The sequence below is a fragment of the Pteropus vampyrus genome, unplaced genomic scaffold, assembly GCF_000151845.1.
Source record: "Pteropus vampyrus isolate Shadow unplaced genomic scaffold, Pvam_2.0 Scaffold580, whole genome shotgun sequence".
Classification (NCBI taxonomy): Eukaryota; Metazoa; Chordata; class Mammalia; order Chiroptera; family Pteropodidae; genus Pteropus; species Pteropus vampyrus.
The window spans coordinates 170,722-190,762 of record NW_011889361.1 but is presented as its reverse complement, the minus strand read 5'-3'; the positions used below and the strand labels follow the sequence as shown (position 1 = coordinate 190,762).

General features: G+C 33.7%; 1 protein-coding gene across 1 annotated transcript in view; it reads left to right on the top strand.

Moving 5' to 3' along the window:
- CFTR (cystic fibrosis transmembrane conductance regulator) overlaps window positions 1-20,041 on the top strand; it is a 127,908-nt gene that overhangs the window by 89,253 nt on the left and 18,614 nt on the right. Inside the window, exons 22-23 of the mRNA XM_023525607.1 lie at window positions 6,299-6,541; window positions 17,976-18,131. Coding sequence (XP_023381375.1) covers window positions 6,299-6,541; window positions 17,976-18,131 — 399 coding nt within the window. The remainder of the gene's footprint in view (window positions 1-6,298; window positions 6,542-17,975; window positions 18,132-20,041) is intronic.

Genomic DNA, 20,041 nt, shown 5'->3' with positions numbered 1-20,041 from the left:
ATTAAATCAGTTCTCTTGGTCAGGGGCAGGGTATCTGGCCATGATGTCTATTTTTTTTTTAAGTATTTCAGATGATTCTAATACATATCCAGACTTGTGAATCACTGGAATAGATAATCTCTAAGATTCATTTTAGCCCTGATTTTCTGTGAGTCATGGCAGGGTATCAGCAAACATTTTCCATAAAGGGTCAGATAGGAACTATTTTTAGTTTTGTGGGCTATGTGGTCTCTATGTCAACTACTCAACTCTGCCTTTGTAGAGCAAAGCAAATGTAAACAAATGGGTATGGCCGGATTTGGCCACAGAGCCACAGTTTTGCTGACTTCCGGTCTATGGGATAGAGTTTACTTTGGAATTGCTTAATGATGGCCTGTCATGTGCTTTTTAAAAAAATAATACAAGATAGAGTGTAAGTAAGCTCCAATTTGAATAGTACATTCAGTGAGTGATGTCAGACTTTTCACAGAAAAGGGTAAATTTGACTCTGCCTTTGCTTGTTGACACACTTAGTACCATGATTATTAAAGTTCTTAATTATTGAAAATAAGCATCAACATATTTAATACCTCTTTGTTTACTTAGGACAAGTCTTTTCGTTAGTTATAATGGATCGTCTTTCTCTTATGTCAAGAACATACAATCTCTGTAACTTCTTTCGGTCAGAAAAAGTAACAATGACTTGCCATGCGATTTGCCACAGATCAGAGCAAACCATTTACGTAGATAGCAAGCTACAATAATTTACTAAGGGTTAGAGTTTATAGTATACTATAAGTATATCACTTATGCTGTTAATGTTAATAATTTATAGCAATGTGTTACCTTTTTATGTGCTCTACGAGCACAAATGATAGACACAAAAAGGTAGAGTTTTAAGAATATGTTTTGAACAGAGCCTGTTTTCATGATAGCCATTATCTCTTATCTGTGTACATGGCCTAAAGATGATGCCAATGGCTCTAATATGGCCTTAGGTTTTGGGTCTGTTTTAGTGAGTGCTGAAAGGCAATTAGTTTGGGCCTACCAGGAAGGATCCATGATTTAAAACATTTTTATCCATCCTTTTATGTATTTCACATTTTGAAAATTTCTCTTGGGAAATGTGATGTTTTTCACATTGTGTCAATTTTCTGGTTGCTTCTCTTCACATTTCTTATGATCTTCCTATAACAATCAATTATGAAACCTCTTTACAGTGTTGCCAGTCAGAGCTCAGACTCATAAAATATTATCTGTTATCATGGTTTTGGGGGTATTATAGCATGTAATTTTGGTGTTAATGAGTAGATTTGATGCTGGTTTCTAAACAACCAAAAGGATAAAAGGAAATAGAACAAATAGTTTTATAAAATAGTTTGACTTCTTGACTCATTCTGGAAAAGGTCTTGAAGACTTCTTCCTTGTCTCCTTTGTCAACAAAATTGAAAAAGAAAACCAGGAATCATTTTTCTTTTTTTACTTAAATATATCCCTTATAAAGTAAGGCTACGATGAGACTGTGGAGCCATCTTTTTGCTACATTCCCATCACACTCACAAAAGACTTTTTTTCTCCTGATACTTAGATTAGTAACTTCAGACATTATTATGAAGATGAGACTCAGTTTTAAAGATTGACTCAGGAGAATTTTTGGAGCATAATAAATTTGAATAATGAAACCAAAAATTTAAAGCAGATGATTCTCCAGCAAATACCCCACCTCGTTTTGCCTAAACTCCAATTTTATAGAAATGTATACAGATTATATCAAGTTTTCCTCTTCACTTGAAGAATGGGTTCAGTGTCTCAGTGCTTGAGTCTTGTTTTGGTTTCATCATTTGGTTTCATCATAATCAAAGAAAAGTGCTCCCACCTAAGCTGAGGATAGCTGCAGTAAGACTTTGCTGTCAGTGGGCCAGACAGAGCTGCCTCCTCATTCCTCCTCCCATAACTCTTTTCTATGCACAGGAAGCAGCAGCTTAAGGTTAGGAGTTTGTCAGTTTACAGCCACTCTGATAATTTCCAAATCTGAATTTCCATCCAACTCAACCTAGACAGCAGTTTTTAACATGTCACCTGAAAATGTCTAATAGACCTTCTAAATTAGAAAAAGGATTAACTTAGGTTGAAAGGCTCAATGAAAACAAACAAATGAAACTAGAAATAGTTTGGTGTGTTGCAACTTCCTTCTAATCCAAATAGCAATGTACATTTTCAGGCAAAAAAGCTCAGGGGTACAATTGCAGCCTGGATTACCTGCTAACTACACACAGCACTGCCATTCTCCCTGCACAGACACTGCTTTCTGCATGGGAGGTGGAACAATGGACTCATTCATAATTAACAAAGATTTTTTAAGCTAAGCACTAGATAGGGAGGATATAACAAGGAATGCTTTGAATAAGGTTATTGTCATAGGCGCAGTGAGCTTAACGTGAAGCCCATGAGGCATAAGCTACAGGTCCTCTCACTTCAAAGGCCATATACTTACTTATATATGCATAATTTTGAATCATTTTCTTAAGAAAAGTTCCCCAAATTACTTAAGTTTCAAGTTCCACAAAGCCTGGGCCAACCCTGGTCACAGATATGAATCTTTGGTTATGAAATCAAGTGTTCAAAAACTATGTCTTTGCTTTTGCTATAGTCGAATTTATTTTCCATTTGAACACATGTTCTACTAAGTGGAGGGAACAATCAGAGATATTGCCAGAAGTGAATTGAAGTTCTGAGTGGAGTTTTCAGAATGCAAGATACTAGAGGGAGGGAGCATCTGGTCCTAGGTTAGGCTTCCCATGCTTACTGTCTCTGAGGCATTGCAGTTCCTATCTGACCTAGAGGTCTGCATTGAGTCTTTGTCCTTGTCCTGATTGTGAGTTCTCCTTTGATGAATTCTCTCTCAGGTCCTTCCATGCTCCTGAGTGATGGAAGACCCCAAGGGCTCAAAAGACTATAATTATTTGTCTTTTCTTCAGCCCACTATGGAAATACAGAGAAATCTGGAGCTGTGTTATCCATGTCTAGGCATGCCAAGCAACCATGCCCACTCCACTGCTCCCATGCTATACCAGGCACTGAAAGCTTCTCTAAGGCATGCCTGCTTCCTGGGCTCCACCTTGAACTGAAGCACAGGCCTCCAGTGTTCTAAAATCCCAAATCTACTTGAGGATAAAACCAGTGTTTGATTTCAAGGCAGGACTACTTTTTAGAGGAACTGGTGTCTTGGCCCTTTTGTTACCCCCATTTACGAGTCAGATTGTGGAGTGAGGAGAGGAGTTATTTCTCATCCATATAAGTTCGTCTCTGGCTACTGTTTTTGTATTAACACTGTGCTTTGATCTTTCAGGCTTTGGCTTTTGAAGCTTAAAAGCCAATATTCATGTGGCTTGAAAATTTCAAACTATTAATCTCTGAGTCCAAAAGCCAATTTTCAAAACGTGAAAGACAGAATTTGTTTTTCCGTGCTCTGGTTCTGATGTAGCTTCTCCTTTAAGAGTCAGTGGAAGTAGAATGTGCAAACTCGAGAGCTTATGAGGTACAAGGCATTAGTTAGTAATTCATAATATGATCTTACCACTTCATCTATTCATTCATGACATTTTAGTGGCTGCAAAGCTGACCATAATACAGGTGTCTGCCCTAGCCACCTTTTCTTCCCGTCAGAAAATGTTCTAACCCATTGAATTAAATGAATGTCTACTCATATGCTGTGGATGAGTGCCCATTGTTCAAGTGAACTTGTTTTTGGTCAGGGTAACCTGGCTGTGCTCTGAGTAACTATAATAGTCTGTCCTGGGTCATTTTAAGCAACTAGACTGTATGAAAGATGATGAGTTGAAAATTTCATTTTCTCTACATGTAGAGCCAGGTGGGTGGTAGAGTAATCAGGGGGATTATTTCATAAACTATATAAATGTCTAATGTACTGTATACCTGAAACTAAAAATTTTTTTTTAATTTAAAAAAAGATAAAATTTTATTTTCTAAATTCGATAGGTATATTCCATTTGCCATATTAACATTAGAAGTTCTGGACTCACCCTTAGAGACAAATTAGCCTTACTAATGGAGGATATAATTTGCTGTGCTCAAACATAAATTCTTACACAAAAATTTGTATACTACATTTCAGTGCTGCCAAAATTGTGGTTTTGCATGTCACTTTCTAATAACATTGCATATAATTTTGGGTAATTTAGAAAACAATACTTGATTATTTTATTTAAGTATTTAAGTTTGAATGTATTAAAAAATGAAGAATTTTTGTTCCATAGTGTCTTTCTTGACATTCTAAAGCTCTTAACAAAGACGAGTTTGGAATTCTTCATAGCACTGACATGCAAAAATGTCAACAGTCCCAATTGTATTTGATAAATTAAGCTACATTTCTGCATATTTCTTGATTTCTCATTTTAAGAGAGTGATAGTCCTGTGCAGGATAAATACAATAAGAGATTTTAAATACATTTGAGCTCTTTCTCTGGCAGTTCCATGTCAGTGGTAGTTACAACTCTAATCTGTCTTCTAAACCTTATATAGACTAGCAGCATTTTGTGTAAATTAATGACAGTGAAAGACTATACTTTAATGCAAGACTGTACTTTAATTCAAAGTTAAGAAAAAAATTACTGAATCAGGATTTAACAAACCCCAAAAGTCATCCAGTATTTGGAGCTTAAAATATTATGTGTGGGAGCAATAGTGATTATATGTCTTTCACTTCTCCTAGAGTTATTTATGATGGATGTGGGCTTTGCATATTTTTCACTTCCATTAACAGTGAGTTTGACTTAAAAGGATTATTTTCTTGAATCTTGAATAATTATTGAAGATAATTCCAAGATATTTCCAAGATGGAGGATGCTGAAACACAAATTTACTACATAGAAAAAAACTTCACAAACAGCAGGTTTGATCAATAGCATGTGAAAATAGGCAATACAATTAGATGTGCTAAGCTGGAACTTTTAATGTTCAATTAAGAATTAGTATCTAAATTCCTCACCTTCATCTACCAATCATTTTATGCTAAAGATAAATAATTTTTCCCATTTAACTTTTATAATGAAAAATAGAAGTAATAGAAGCAAATGCCCCAAATGTATTTCTTCCCATCTGTGTTTTTGTAAAAAAAAAAAAAAAAAAAAAAAATCATTTATAATAACCTAAACCTTAACTAAAAATAAAATTATACATTAACATTGTAAAGGAGAAAGATAAATTCTTTACTGAGTAAAGCTAGACTCAACAATCACTTTTAAGACAAAAAAAAGAAAAGCAGTAAATTTCTGTCCAGTAAGCTGTTAACACCTGGGAAGAGCTGAGTCACGAGATCAAGAATGATATCTTTTAAAAATAGAAATTGAGTGAATTCTAAGTTTAAATTTTTTTCTTTTAATTTATTCATATATATTTAATCATTTGCATATTCATTCTTTATTCATTAATTAGTTTTTCAAAAATATTTATTGGATGCCTTTTATATGCCAGGCCATTTTTAAAAATCATATTTCAAGTTCCAATAAGTAATGTAATTATTCAGAGAAATATGTTCTTGTTAAAGAATTTAACTAAACACCTTTAAAATATAGTTGAGCTCTTTTATTTCTATTGAATACATTAAAGATGTTCTTTATTAAATGTTACATGAATAAGTTTATAAGGAGATACATATTTAATTTCAAATGCAACCTTTTTACGCAATCATATTTTGCTCAGCAATGGAAATTGATCTTTAAGTAATTTAGATTAAAATGTAATTATTTAAGTATAGATATATGTCAATGATTTAAATTCGCTTGATGACTATTGTGAAGTTATTCAAAATTTACTAAATATCAATAATCCACTTACTACCCAACTCACATACAGAATTATAAACATGTATTAAGGCAGTGCAAGAGAAAGGCAAGAATCTTCCATAGCGGTTTTGAGATGTGGATCATTCTGTTATAATAAACTAATACAACATTGTGCATTGCTGCTCAAAGTAGAAAAAAATTTTTCCCTTGACATCATCTATTCCCTTGAATAAAGTTTGGCTATTTATGTGTGGCTTGCATAACTGAGAATTAAGTGATCACAAAAACAAACAGGTCTATCCAAAGCCTATTTATATAAGTCCTAGTTCCCTTTGGTTAAGCTTTTAATTATATCCAATTTATTTCCTGTTAGTTCATTGAAAAACCTGACAAATAACCAAGTGATGACTAGCTAGAGTCATATCCTACAAGTTCTTCCTCAGGAAACATCAAACTTATTATGACATTGCCTGCAGCTCTTAAACAAAAATAAAATACTGTTATTTTTATTTTAGATGCGATCTGTGAGCCGAGTCTTTAAGTTTATTGACATGCCAACTGAAGAAAGTAAATCTACCAAGTCAATCAAACCATCCAAGGATGGCCAGCTCTCTAAAGTTACCATTATTGAGAATCAACAAGATGACATCTGGCCCTCAGGGGGTCAAATGACTGTCAAAGACCTCACAGCAAAATATGTAGATGGTGGAAATGCCATATTAGAGAACATTTCCTTCTCATTAAGTCCTGGCCAGAGGGTAAGTTTTAAATATATCTTGCCTTGTTTGACCTCTGTTCAGTTAGTGAATCTCAGTGGCCTAGAGTGTAAGTAGAATCCATTTGCAATACTTTTATTGTAGAGTAGGATCCATATTGAACATACAAATTTCAAGTTATTATATAGTCATTTTTTTCATATGAAATTTAGTTTCAGAGCCCTGAATCTATATAATAGGTTTATTTTAAATGTAATTCCACTTGCAGAATATCTAATTGATTGCTAGGTTACTAACTAAAGAAACCATTAAATAAACCAAAATTAAATCATGTTTTAGATTTCACATCTTGAAACTATCCTTCATTTCAGTTAAGAGGAATATTTTGTCACTGACTCCATGTAATGTCTTCTTAAATTTTACATAATTTACTCTCTGTAAAAGAAGTGGTAATTTTTTCTTAGCATTTTTTCAGTTCATTTGTTTAGTTGGAGTTTTCATCGAGATATTTTAATTAATTTACTTAGCAAAATTTTATTATTTTTACTTAGCAAATAATTTACTTAGCAAAATTATTATTTAATAAGCAAAAATAACTGTGCGTTATTTTGAAGCATTCCTTATAGATCCCAACACTGGACTGAACACCTAAAAGGTACTCAAATATACTGATTCTGGAATTGATTCATGGAGAAAGAGATGGTCATTCTCCCCATATTATGCTCTATAAATGTGGTTTAATATTATCTTCAAATCCCATATTCTGGGCCATTCTAGAAGTCTACACAGGTGTATTATTTTGTTTTGATTTTTTTTTAAATCGAGATAAAATACAAAATTTAATAAAATTAAAAAGAATACAGGAGAGCCATTTCTTATGAAAGCTGAATTTAAAAACATCACGTCTTCGTGTTTTAATTTTAAATAGAGATTTTTTAACTATTGAGATAATGGTCAGTATTTTCTTAGGCCACCATGACTATCACTGCATAGGAAGAGACTGTTATCACTTGGTTTTACTCATGGGCTTAGGAATATTTGATAATTTAATGTACTGGATAAAGTTCTGTTAAAAAGTATAGAATGAGCAAAAAGTCTCTGCATACCATGCTAAAAGGCTTAAAATGCTACACTAGAAATTTTGACACCTTTTCAGTCTTACAGTTGAGATAAATAAATTCACATACTATTAAAATTAGCTATTGTATTTCTTTATATTACATTATAAAGAATAGGACTTTTTTCTTTTTTTCTTTTTTCTTTTCTTTTCTTTTTTTTTTTTGAGAGAAAACAATTTTAAATGGACATTAAAGGAAAGAATTAGGATTTTTAGGTTGAATTTGCCCCTGGATGTTTGTGTTACATCACAACCCTGATGAAATCTCTGTGATTTTTGACATTTTTGCTTTGTTTTGAACTCAGAGAAATGTTAGATTTATGCTTTGGAACTATGTAAAATTAATGCCTTCACTCCTCCGTGAAACTGCGAAAAGCGTAATTAATTATTCTCTTTTGCTTTACACATCAGTGAATGCCCCCCTGGGGTCACCAGAAATGGATGCCTACAGTGCTGTCATCAAGTTATAAACAATAGAAACAAATAGATTGATATAAACTAGGGTGAAAAACTGTGGTAAATGATTTGCTTTCCTACCTCCTGATATCCTTTCATCCCTTAGCTTTACCAGTGCTCACTTGCCCATGCAATTAAATTCAGCCAAATCCTGGTAGAGTGACAGAGTTTGCAGAGTCCTCATTCCCCTGATGTGAGAGTAGTAATCAGAGACCCTATAAAATGAGGAAGAAACAGTACACTCAGGCATTTCATTTTCTCTGAACCTATTTCTAGAAAACAGGCCATGTGTAGTCAGTAACTGTTCTTTGCAAGACACTTTCTGGGTGCTGCTGAGGAATTAAAAATTACATAAAACTATGGATCTTGCCATTCAAAGAGGGAGACTAATGTTTATTGAGTGCTTGTCATGACATAAGCACTTTATAAAGATCTTTATTTGCTATCACATTTGATCTGATTATAACTGCAAAGGTAGATATTATTACCCTCTTTGTGCCCAGTGGAAGAAACTTAAGTTCAAATAAGTGAGTGAAGTAGCAGGAAGTTCAATTAAGTGAGTGAAGTAGCAGGGGTCTTAAACCCGGGTATGTCTAACTTCATAGTTTTTTCCCCCCACAAGTTGCCACTGCTTTTCTTAAAAGAAGAAAATGAGCAGAATAAGGGAGAGGGGTGAGGGGGCAGGGGGCGGGGAGAGAGAGAGAGAGAGAGAGAATATTAATCTGTTCCAGAAGATGACAGTCTAAAAAGAGAAGTGTGAGATCCAGTAAGAGCTGAGGCAGATTCATTGTGAAGACAACAAAGCATAAGTTTCAGGGAACTTCACTTGTCTGAACCCCTTCCAAGGCCCTGTTCCTAATTTTGTACTTATAATTTTAATCTTTATTTTAGAAAGAAGCTCCCCCTCTAAACTATATAAGCTTTAGAGTCCAAAAAGACCTTCATTATACCCTTCAATAAAAGATATACAGGTAAAATGCTAAGGTAATTCGGAAGACGAAGCAGTTAGTGTTCATTGGCTGGTAATTGGGCTATTCAGGGAAAGTTTCCCACAGGAAGTGGCATTTGGAATGAGACTGAGACTTTAATTGTGTATTTGAACCAGTAAAGGAAGGTGAAGAAAAGTGCTATAGGCAGAAAGTAATATCATGAGACATGGAGCATGTACAGAGAACAATTACTGTTTCAGTCAGATCAGGGAGGGCATAAAGGATATAATGAGAAACAAGGTTGGACACGATGATGGAGATTATAAAGCTTAAGCACCAAAGCAATAAAGGAAGTTAACAGCTCAGAATCCTAATAGACTTTGCTACTAAGTGGTATTTGATCATCTTCAAGAGCAGTGGTTCTCAGAGTGTGTTCCCCAGACCAGCATCATCTGCATCATTTGAGAATTTGTAAGAAATGCGTATTATTGAGCCCCAGCCAGCCCTATTGAAAAAAAAAAAAAAAAACAACTTTGGGGTGGGGACAGTGGTCTTTCTTTATCACACCTTCCAGGTAGAATTGGTGCATGCCCGCCCAAGGGTGAGAATCCTTGAGTTCATCCAGTGTAGAGGAATGAGTGTAGAAATTCAACTGCAAAGGGTTATTGAAGGGATGAGTACTGAAGTGAGAAGCTGTCTAGAAAACCAATGTCTGTGGTGGAAAAGAAGAAGTAAGAATATCCATCTAAGAGGATGGCTACATGGAGAAATTTGACTTTTTACTCTAAAGGAATATGTTTTTGTTCAAAACAGAAGGAAAAGAGAGAAGTGGAGTTAGAAACATTGAGCAAAGAATTGAGAAACTGAAGGTGTTCATATTATATAGCCTTAATCTTTTAAGTCAACTATAATCGAAGTCATGGAAGTTGAGTACTGTTAGTCCTTCGACTTCGTTCTTCTCCTTCGATATTGTGTTGACTATTCAGGGTCTTTTGCATCTCCAAATAGACTTCAAAATCAATTTGTCAGATCTACAAAATGACTTTCTGAGATTTTGATTGGGATGGCATTGGATCTATAAAGTTGGAAAGAACCAGCATCTTAACAGTATTGAGTCTCCTTGTCTATGAACATGAAATATCTTTCCATTTATTTCATTTTTCTTTGATTCATCAAAATTTTGTAGTTTTTCTCATCTAAATCTTGTATATATTTTCTTAGATTTATATCAAAGTATATCATTTTGGGGAGGGGATGCTAATATAAATGGTAATGTGTTTTGAATTTCAAATTCTCCTTGTTCATTGCTGCTGTGTAGAAAACAACTAATTTTTGTATGTTAACCTTGTATTCTGCAACTTTGCTATAATCACTTATTTCCAATAGTTTTATTGTTGATTCTTCTGGATTTTACACAATGTCACATGTGCATAAAGGCAGCTATATTTCTTCCTTCCAATAGGTATGCCTTTATTTTCTTTTATTTTTCTTATTGCATTATCTAGGACTTTCAGTATAATGTTGAAAAGGAGTGATGAGAGGGGACCTCTTTGCCTTGTTCCTGATCTTAACAAGAAAGCTTTGTGTTTCTCACCCTTAAGTATGATGTTACCTATAGGGTTTTGTAGATGTCTTTATCAAGTTGAGAAAGCCCTTCTCTATTCGTAGTTTACTGAGAGTTTTTATCAGGAATTGACATTGGATTTTATCAAATGAATTCTGCATCTATTGATATGATCCTGTGATTTTCTTATTGATCCCATTGATATGATAGATTATATTAATTGGTTTTAAAATTTTGAACCAACCTTGCATATCTAGGATAAATCCCACTTGGTTGTGGTATATAATTCTCTTTATATGTTGTTAGAATCTATATACTAACATTTTTCAGATTTTAGTATCTATGTTCATGAGAAGTATTGGTCTCTAATGTCTTTGACTGGTTTTGGTATTATGTCAATGCTAGCCTCATGAAATGAGTTAGGAAGCATTCCCACTGCTTTTATCTTCTGGGAGAGACTGTAGTATAGTGAATTGATGGAAATTTTACTTTAAATGTTCGGAAGAATTCACCAGTGAGAATTTCTGATTTGGAAGATATTAATTATTGATTCAATTTATTTAAAAGATATATGCCTATTCAGATTGTCTGTTTCTTGTGTGAGTTTTGGCAGATTGTGTCGTTCAAGGAATTGGTCCATTTCATCTAGATTATCAAAGTAGTAGACATAGAGTTGTTCGTAGTATTTATTATTCTTTCAACAATGAGATATGTAATGATGTTCTCTCTTTCATTTCTTATATTAGTAATTTGTGTCACTCTCTTACTTAGTTAGCCTGACTAGAAGCTTATTGATTTTATTGATCTTTTCAAAGCATCAGCATTTGGTTTCATTGATTTTTCTCCAATGATTTCTTGTTTTCAATTAAATTAGTTGATTCTACTCTAATTTTTATTATTTCTCGTTGTCCTTTAGAATTAATTAGCTCTTCTTTTTCTAGTTTTCTAAGGCAGAAACTTAGACAATCAATTTTAGATATTCCTTTTCTAATTTATGCATTTAATGCTATAAATTTATGTGCTCCTTTTGCTGCATGCCACAAAGGTTGATAAATTATATCTTAATTTCTATTTTTTTGAAATTTTAAATTTCTCTTGTTTTCTTCTTTGACCCATGTGTTGTTTAATCTCCATGTATTTGGATTTTCCAGCTATCTTTCTGTTATTGATTTCTAGTTTAATTCCTTTATGGTCTGAGGGAAGACATTGTAAGATTTCTGCTCTTTTAAATTTGTTAAGGTGAGTTTTATGGTCCATAATGTCATCTATTTTGGTGAATGTTCTCTGTGAGCTTGAGAATAATGTGTATTTTGTTGCTGTTGGATAAAGTAGTCTATACGTGTCAATTATATCCAGTTGATTAATCATTCTGGAGAGTTCAACTACATTCTTGCTGATTTTCTGACTGTCGTATCTGTCCATTTTTGATAGAGGAGTATTGAAGTCTCCAGTTATAATAGTGGATTCATCTATTTTTCTTTGCGGTTCTGTCAGTTTTTGCCTCATGTATTTTGATACTCTGTTGTTAAGCAAATACACATTAAGGATTATTATGTCTTGGAGGATTGAACCCCTTTGCATTATGTAATACTCCTCTTTGTCCCTGATAATTTTCCTTGCTCTGATGTCTGCTCTATGTGAAATTAATTTAGCTGCCTAGCTTTCTTTGATTAGTTTTAACACTATCCCATACTTTTAATCTATATGTGTCTTTTAATCTCTATGCACTTCTCTCATTTTTGCAATGTTAATTGAACATTTTATGACTCCATTTTCTTTCCTCTCATCATATAAATTATACTTCTTTAAAAAAATTTTTTGTGCTTGATCTAGAATTTGTAATATACATTTTCAACTAATTCATGTCACCTTTAAATAACTTTATAATGCTTCCCAGTTACTTCAAGTATGTCATTATAACAAAATATTCCCAGTTCCTCCCTCTTGTTTCTCGTATTATTGCTGCCATTAATTTTACTTATACAGAAGCATATATATAAACATATGTAATTAAATACATTGTTACTATAATTTTGAACACACTATTATCTGTCGGATCAATTAAGAATAAGAAAAATAATTTTTTTATTTTATCTTCACTTATTTATTCTCTGATATTCTTCCTTTCTGTATATCTGAGTTTCTGACTTAAATCATTTTTCTTCTCTCGAAAGAACTTTTTAAAACATATTTTGCAAAGCTGTTTTACTGGCATCAAAATCTCTCAATATTTGTTTAAGAAAGTCTCTATTTCTTATTTTGACAGGGAACAGAATTCTAGGTTGGTGGATTTTTTTTCTCTGAACACTGTAAATATTTCACTCCACTCTTTTTGCCTGCATATTTTATGCAGAATAGTTGGATTTAATTTTTATTTTTGTTCTTCTATACGTAAGATGTTTTTTGCCCTTTGGCTTGCTTCAAGAATTTTTCCTTCTCTCTGATTTTCTGTAGTTCGACTATGATATGCCTGCAAGTAGTTTTTTGGCACTTGTTGTGCTTGGTGTACTCTGAGCTTCCTATGCCTGTGGTGTAGTTTTTAACATTAATTTTGGGGAAGTTCTCAGTCATTATTTCTTGAAATATTTATTTTGTTTCTCTCTTTCTTCTCCTTCTGATATTCTCATTACAGATATCATGTCTTTTGTGTTATTCCACAGTTCTTAGATATCTGTTATTTTTTTTTAAGTATTTTTTTCTCTGCTTTTTTGTGTGGAGGTTTTAATTGTCTTCAAGCTGAGATTCTTTCCTCAGGCATGTTCAGTCTACTAATGAAACCATCAAAGTCATTCTTCATTTCTGTGACAGTAGTTTTTTTTTTAATCTCTAGCATTTGTTTTTGATTCTTCATTAGAATACCCATTTTTCTTCTAATATTATCCATCTGTTCTCACTTTTTTCATTAGATCCCTTAGCATATTATTCATAGTTGTTTTAAATTCCCAGGTTGATAATTCCAACATTTCTGGCATATATGGATACATTGTTACTATTATTTTTAACACAATCTGGTTCTGATGCTTGTTCTGTCTCTTCTAACTGTGTTTTTTGCCTTTTTAGTATGTCTTGTAATTTTTTGGTTGAAAGGTGGACACAATTTACTGGATAAAAAGAATTCTAATAATTAGGCCTTTAGTGGTATAAATTTTGGGGGAAAGGGTAGTGTACTATAGTTCCAGGATTAGGTCTTGGTCTTTTAGTAAGCATGTGACCTTGAGTGGGAACTTCCCAAGTACTCTCAGATTTTTGTCCCCCTTAGGTGTAACAGGATAGCTAGTGTGGCCTGAATTTAGGTATTTCCCTTCCTTAGATCAGTTAGCTTCTAAAAATCATTAGGCTCTGCTAAAATCTTTTCTCTTGAGGGAGTCCTTGTTAAGAAGAACAGAAAGCTCTGGAATATTGCAGAATTTTTGCTTTCCCCCTCCTCCTGCTGGACGCACCAAGCAATGTTTCTGTGTTCTTCATTGTGACATGATGAATCTTTTTAAGCTCCTGAAGGTAATACTCAAAAAAAGTGTGGGCCCCCTTATGAATGGTCTCCTTGTTGTTTTTTACTCTCAGACTTGTCCACACTGAACCTCCAGCAATGTGTCAGTTATCGGTTAGGATTTTCTACCTTGGTTTCTGTGGAGTTTTCTGATTGTGGGTTTCTGCTTCCTTAAGTTGTGATTCTCTGTATCTACGTGTCTGTCTCTCTGTTTTTCATGGCTGTGGTTTACTTTGTGAATTTATGCTCTGACAGATGTAAGAAGCATTTTGATTTTTTATTTTTCTCAGCTTTTAACCTGTTATTATGATGGAGTGATAACATCTAAGTTCCTTATATGCCAGAGCAGAAGCTGGAAGTCCTGTTTTTTATCTTTTTATTCCTTTGCTTAGCACATTGCCAAGCTTACTATATGTTAAATTCATGAATTAATGAATGACATAACTACATCTAGGTCATATGATTGATTAGAGTAGCAATTGATTATTAAAATGTTTCTCTGAGTGGCTCTCTTAAGAATGTCATTTCTCTCCCTTGCCCTTAAAACTAGTAACATCATCTTGCAAACTGGAACAGGATGCCCCAGACATAATTCTTGCATGCAGAATTAAGAAGTAGACTTAAATTTAGTATACTATTTTGATTATCCAGAAATCCTGCAAGCTCAGCAGTAGTCTAATCCATCTTCTTGAAAAAAAAAAAAATTGAAAAGGACTTAAATGGGCATTTTTGTCTGATTTTTAATGGACTTCAGTGTTCTTAGTTATATGATGTGTCAGAGTCCATTCAGGCTGCTATAACAAGATATCATGGGCTGGGTAGCTTATAAATAACAAATTCATTTCTCATAATTCTGAAAACTAGTAAGTCTAAGATCATGGCACTGGCAGATTTCTCATAGACTTCTGTCTTCTCACTGTAATCTCACATGGTGGAAGAGGTAAGAGACTTTTCTGGGACCTCTTAATAAAGGCACTAATTCCATTTATAAGGGCTCCACTCTTTTGACCTAAATACTTCCCAAAGACCCTACTGCCTAATACCATCACATTGGGGTTAGGATTTCAACTGTGAATTTGGGAAAGACACAAATATTCAACCCATAGCATGGTGCAAAGATGAAAATAATATTTTATACAGTAACATTATTCAATGTTCATATTAAAACGCTATGTCCATAGCAATTGCCTTAGGGAAAAGATGTTCCATTAGTTTCTTTGCTCTTAATTTAGGCCTTTAGTTCATAGAAACTGCACTTTAAATTTTATTTTCAATGCATGAGAAATGTAGCAAATATTTACAATTTTTACTTTAAAAAACTATTCTTTTCCAATCTCAAGTAGTTTATTTATTTATTTAGCTAAATTTTAATATCCAGGTCGACTTCCCCCAACTAGAATATCTCTTCCTTTTTTCCATAACTTTTCCTCACAAAATGCAGGCCGACATTTTAATTTGGAGCCAGCTCTTTCATGAGAAACCTGGACTTATCAAAATGCCTCAGATATTATACTGTATATATCACAGTACTGGACAGTCCTCTGATTAAATGAATATTTAATAGTACTTCAAGATCCATGTTTTGGGATGAGCTTACCTGCCTTTTCCATTTATAATATCTTCACACTACTGGGATGCCAGAGATAATTCAAACAATATTAAAGGTTCAGATCATAGCAGCATGAGCGCCTAAATGCCTACTTGATTTGTTAAATACTTACGGAATTCTGTCTTGATAAAAATGGGTATGAAGTAGCTGAATTATTCAGTAACTTATAATTCCGGCTTCCTGAAGAACATATTCTCAAGAATTTACATTAAGAATTATGTTAATAAAAGAGATATGTCAACATATATAAGGTACAGTTATTATCACTTTCGAGATCTAAATTTCATTTGATTTGGCATCTTGATTTCTAGAGACAACAAGGAGATGAAAAATGATTACAACAGGTTTCAGTCTGTTACAATATTAAAATGATGAATCAGTTACTCTGAAATGAATGTACTATGAGTGTTCTATTCATGGTACAATGCAATTATAGCTAGCACCAAATCTAACACTGTTTAACTCTCCACATAATATTTTGACTTATCTTGATCCAAAATTCTCAGAGAGGAGGTGCATTGAAGTTACTAGAAAACACTGACTTGGAATAGGGTAGATCTTAAAAGCTTATTTGCGGGAAGTACTCTGGCTTATGCAACAGATCACTGAGAAGCCTGGAAAAACAAACCCCGGAAAAGAATCATTAGGTGCCAATTATATAAACAACAAGAAGACTTTGTTAGGTATGAACCAATAAGATTCCTTGCTATTGAAAAACATGTCAAACATACTGTAATACCGGTAGTTTAATAATATCAAGAAATTAGAGCAATAGCTAAAATCTTTAAAGCTAGACAAAAGATTTACAAATTGCCTCTCAATCCTTACCTTTGAAGAACTTATATTCTTGGGTTAAAACAAGCAATAATCAAGGAAAGAATTAATAAAATAATTACTGATTGTGGTTAGTACTGTGAAGAACCTTAAAAGGGTGTTGTGTATAACATTTGGTTTGTCTGATTTTCTTAGTTGTCTCAGAGAACAAACATTTGTGAAAGTCCCATTAGAAAGCTCTTATGGAAGAAAGACAGTTGTGTCATTATTATTTACTAGTTTATCCCAAAAGCCTAGTTTATTACCAGGTTCCTAATAAGTGTTTAATAAATTATTATTATTATTATTATTATTATTATTATTATTATTAGTTGTTGTTGTTGTTGTATGCTCTAAAGTATTTATTGTGGTCCATAAACTGATTCTGGTTTACAAACTGTTACTGGTTTGTGATGACATAAGCATTTAGAAATTCATTTTTATTATCTATTTTTTAAAATACTGATTTGTAGTGAATTGGAAACTAACTAAATAAATAAATAACTGTCCTTTACCACAGATAGTGTGAAAAGCACTATTCTAAAAGACCATTTGCTCAGCTCTCCTGTAAAAAAAGCTAAATAATAAAGAAATAGGAATACTGTAAGAGGAAAAAAAATGAACGTCTACTTAGTGCCACTAAATGTTGGTCAGTGTATTCAGTATTCAGTTAACGACTGCAGGGATATTTGGTTCCACTCAAAGCACCTTCCTCCATGTGCTGGATCTGAGCTGACATAAGAGAAGAGTCGGGCTCTCTGTGAGTCACCTGCTGCACCTGCTCTTCCCCTGCAATACATGGAGTTCCCACTTCCCTACTACCCTCTCATGGTCTTTAGGTAACAACGGTAGTTTTTTTCTTTTTCTAATTACTCTTTTTTTTTCTTCCCCAAATCCTCTTCTTGTCCATCAGAGTAGATATAAGAATTTGGGAGGAGTAGCGAGGTCCAACTGGCCTTCTCTGGAAACATTGATTTCACTGAACTTAGTCTGGTTTATTGTCACGCCTGAACTTGGTGCTTGCTTAATTTATTAAGGACAGTATCTAAATGTTGAAACTGTTTCAGATTTTTTAAGTTTTGAACTTCTATTCATGTTTGGAACTAGATCAAGCTATTGTATCTGCTTCTGGCTTGAGCCCACCCTTAGAAATGATGTGCATTAAGACACTGTGTCTTTGCTTTTCCTTGATACAAAATGAGTATTTTCAACCTTTTTGCCGTTAATAAAGGTCAGTAATAAGTGAAGCCAGCATCAGCGGTCCAATTCCTTACAGCCAGTTTCTGTTACGGGGTTCTTTTGCTCCAGATCAATATTGGTCAGAACTGGGGGTGTACTAAAAGGTGGGAATAAGTGAAAAATCTGCCCCTGGTGATGATTGAAAACAAACAAACAAACAAACCCCAGTTCCATAAGGGTTTATTTTGAAGTATAATACCAGATTCCATTTAAGGTAGGGTATCTGTATGCCACAGGAGTAATTCTATCACTTATATTCTAGGTGGGCCTCTTGGGAAGAACTGGATCAGGGAAGAGTACTTTGTTATCGGCTTTTTTGAGACTGCTGAACACTGAAGGAGAAATCCAAATAGATGGTGTGTCTTGGAATTCAATAACTTTGCAACAGTGGAGGAAAGCCTTTGGAGTGATACCACAGGTAAGCTGGAAAGACTTAGCTAGAAAAAGAAGTGACAGTGCATTTTTACCACCATTTGACATTTGTGCTCAGGAAAATATATTTATTTTATATTTCTGCCTCTTTTTTTCATGCAATGCAGTCTTTTCATAGAGAGAAAAACTATCTCTAAAAGTGTAGACGTCTCTGACATCCAGTTATTGAAATATTAATAGTTTGATAGCCTTTCCCAGAAGACACAATTTGCAGTGAGAGCATGGGGCTTTTGTTTTTGTTAGCTTTTTTTTTTTTTTCCTACTTCAATGGTTTGAGCTCCAAGTTAGCAATCACAGCGGGTTGAGAAATGCTTTGCAAGATATAAAAGATGCTGCTGAAATAACAAATACTTGGAAGCATGAGATAGTGGAATTGAAAATAAAAGTAATGATTGTTTTTTGTTCTTTGGATAAGAATGAACCAGGTCAGATTAATCTGTAGCTATTTTTTTTTTAAATGTCAGTCTTTGACTTGTGTCACAAAGGATGTCTAGCCTCACTGCTTAGTATCATTCTGTTATTGTGCAAGAGAACTTCTTACACATGAGAGAAATAGCAACAGTTCCATTTTTAAATGATCTAAATGGAAACCAAGGATTGTTTTTACTGGGATGAATCTGAAAGGCATGTGTGGTATATACTAGCCTTTGCTTTCATCTCTACGGATGTAGTCAGTTTTAATGATCACTTTGCTGTCTTTGTTCTAATGGCACTGAATCCATTCCACTACCATGGTACTAACAATTCTCTACTTTTAACACAAAATTAAAATGCTAGGAGCGTCTCCAGGTAGACTGACTATAAATCTAACCTAAGAATAAAGCTTGTATTATTTGATGGATTATCTTTGTGAAACATTTGCTTCTTTCAACTAATGAGGCAGTAAATATTGTAACTGCTAGACTGATGCTTTTAATTCATCTGTCTGGACTTTGCCATGTTGCCAGTTGCTTAATCCTGGTTGAACCTTTGAAAAACTACTGTTTCTTCAGGAAAAAATAAAAGAGATTGTCAGATGATCTAGAGATAAACAGTGGAAATACAAGTATCCCGAGGTGATAGCATTAGGCAAGATAACAGTGGTGAGGAACACAGAATAGAATCTGGTTGTCCTGGAAGCCTTGCTGTTCAGTTGACTCTAAGTCTTCACTAATGAAGTTTTTGTTTTCTTGTTGTTCTTATTCACAAAAAAACTGCCCATTAAATAAGCAAAACTCTAAAAAAATAATTTAAATTTCACTGGGAATCCTTTAATCGATCTGCCATGTGATAGAGAGGGGTTTTTTTGGTTTGTTTGTGTGCTTTTATTGTGTGTTCTATTTAGGGACCTAAATGTGCAAGACCTAGGGGAAAACTCAGTGAGCCCAAGTTATGAAAATTCTTTATCTTGCCTTTCTGCCAAAATGAATCTTCCAAACTTGCCTTTATTTAATTTTCTCTCTTCTATAGCTTCAACCTTTTTATAAACTAAACAATAAATGCTTTGAGATATACCTTTAAAAATATATGATCATGCTAATGGAAAAGCTTCTCATTGTACATGTTTATGGCCCTGGTTTCTGGGACTGTCTCCCGGTATCACGAGGATGTCTATAGACAGAATGTACTATTTCTTCTACAGTGACATCTTGAGAACATTAAGTGAATACCTGAGAAAGAGAGGAGGGCAAATTCCTTATAACCTTTTTAACATCCAAACCAAGAGATGGTTTTATTTTCTCAACTTTTCTTTGAAAGTTCAAATTACATAATTTTTTCCCTTTCCTGGAGTTTGATCTTTAAAAAGAAAAAAGAAGGAAAAAGGAATTTTAAAAACCCTAAAAGAACTACTTTTGTTTGCTTTTCTATTTTTTTCTTCCTTCCATCTTTCTGACCTTGCAAAGGCATAGTTCCTTC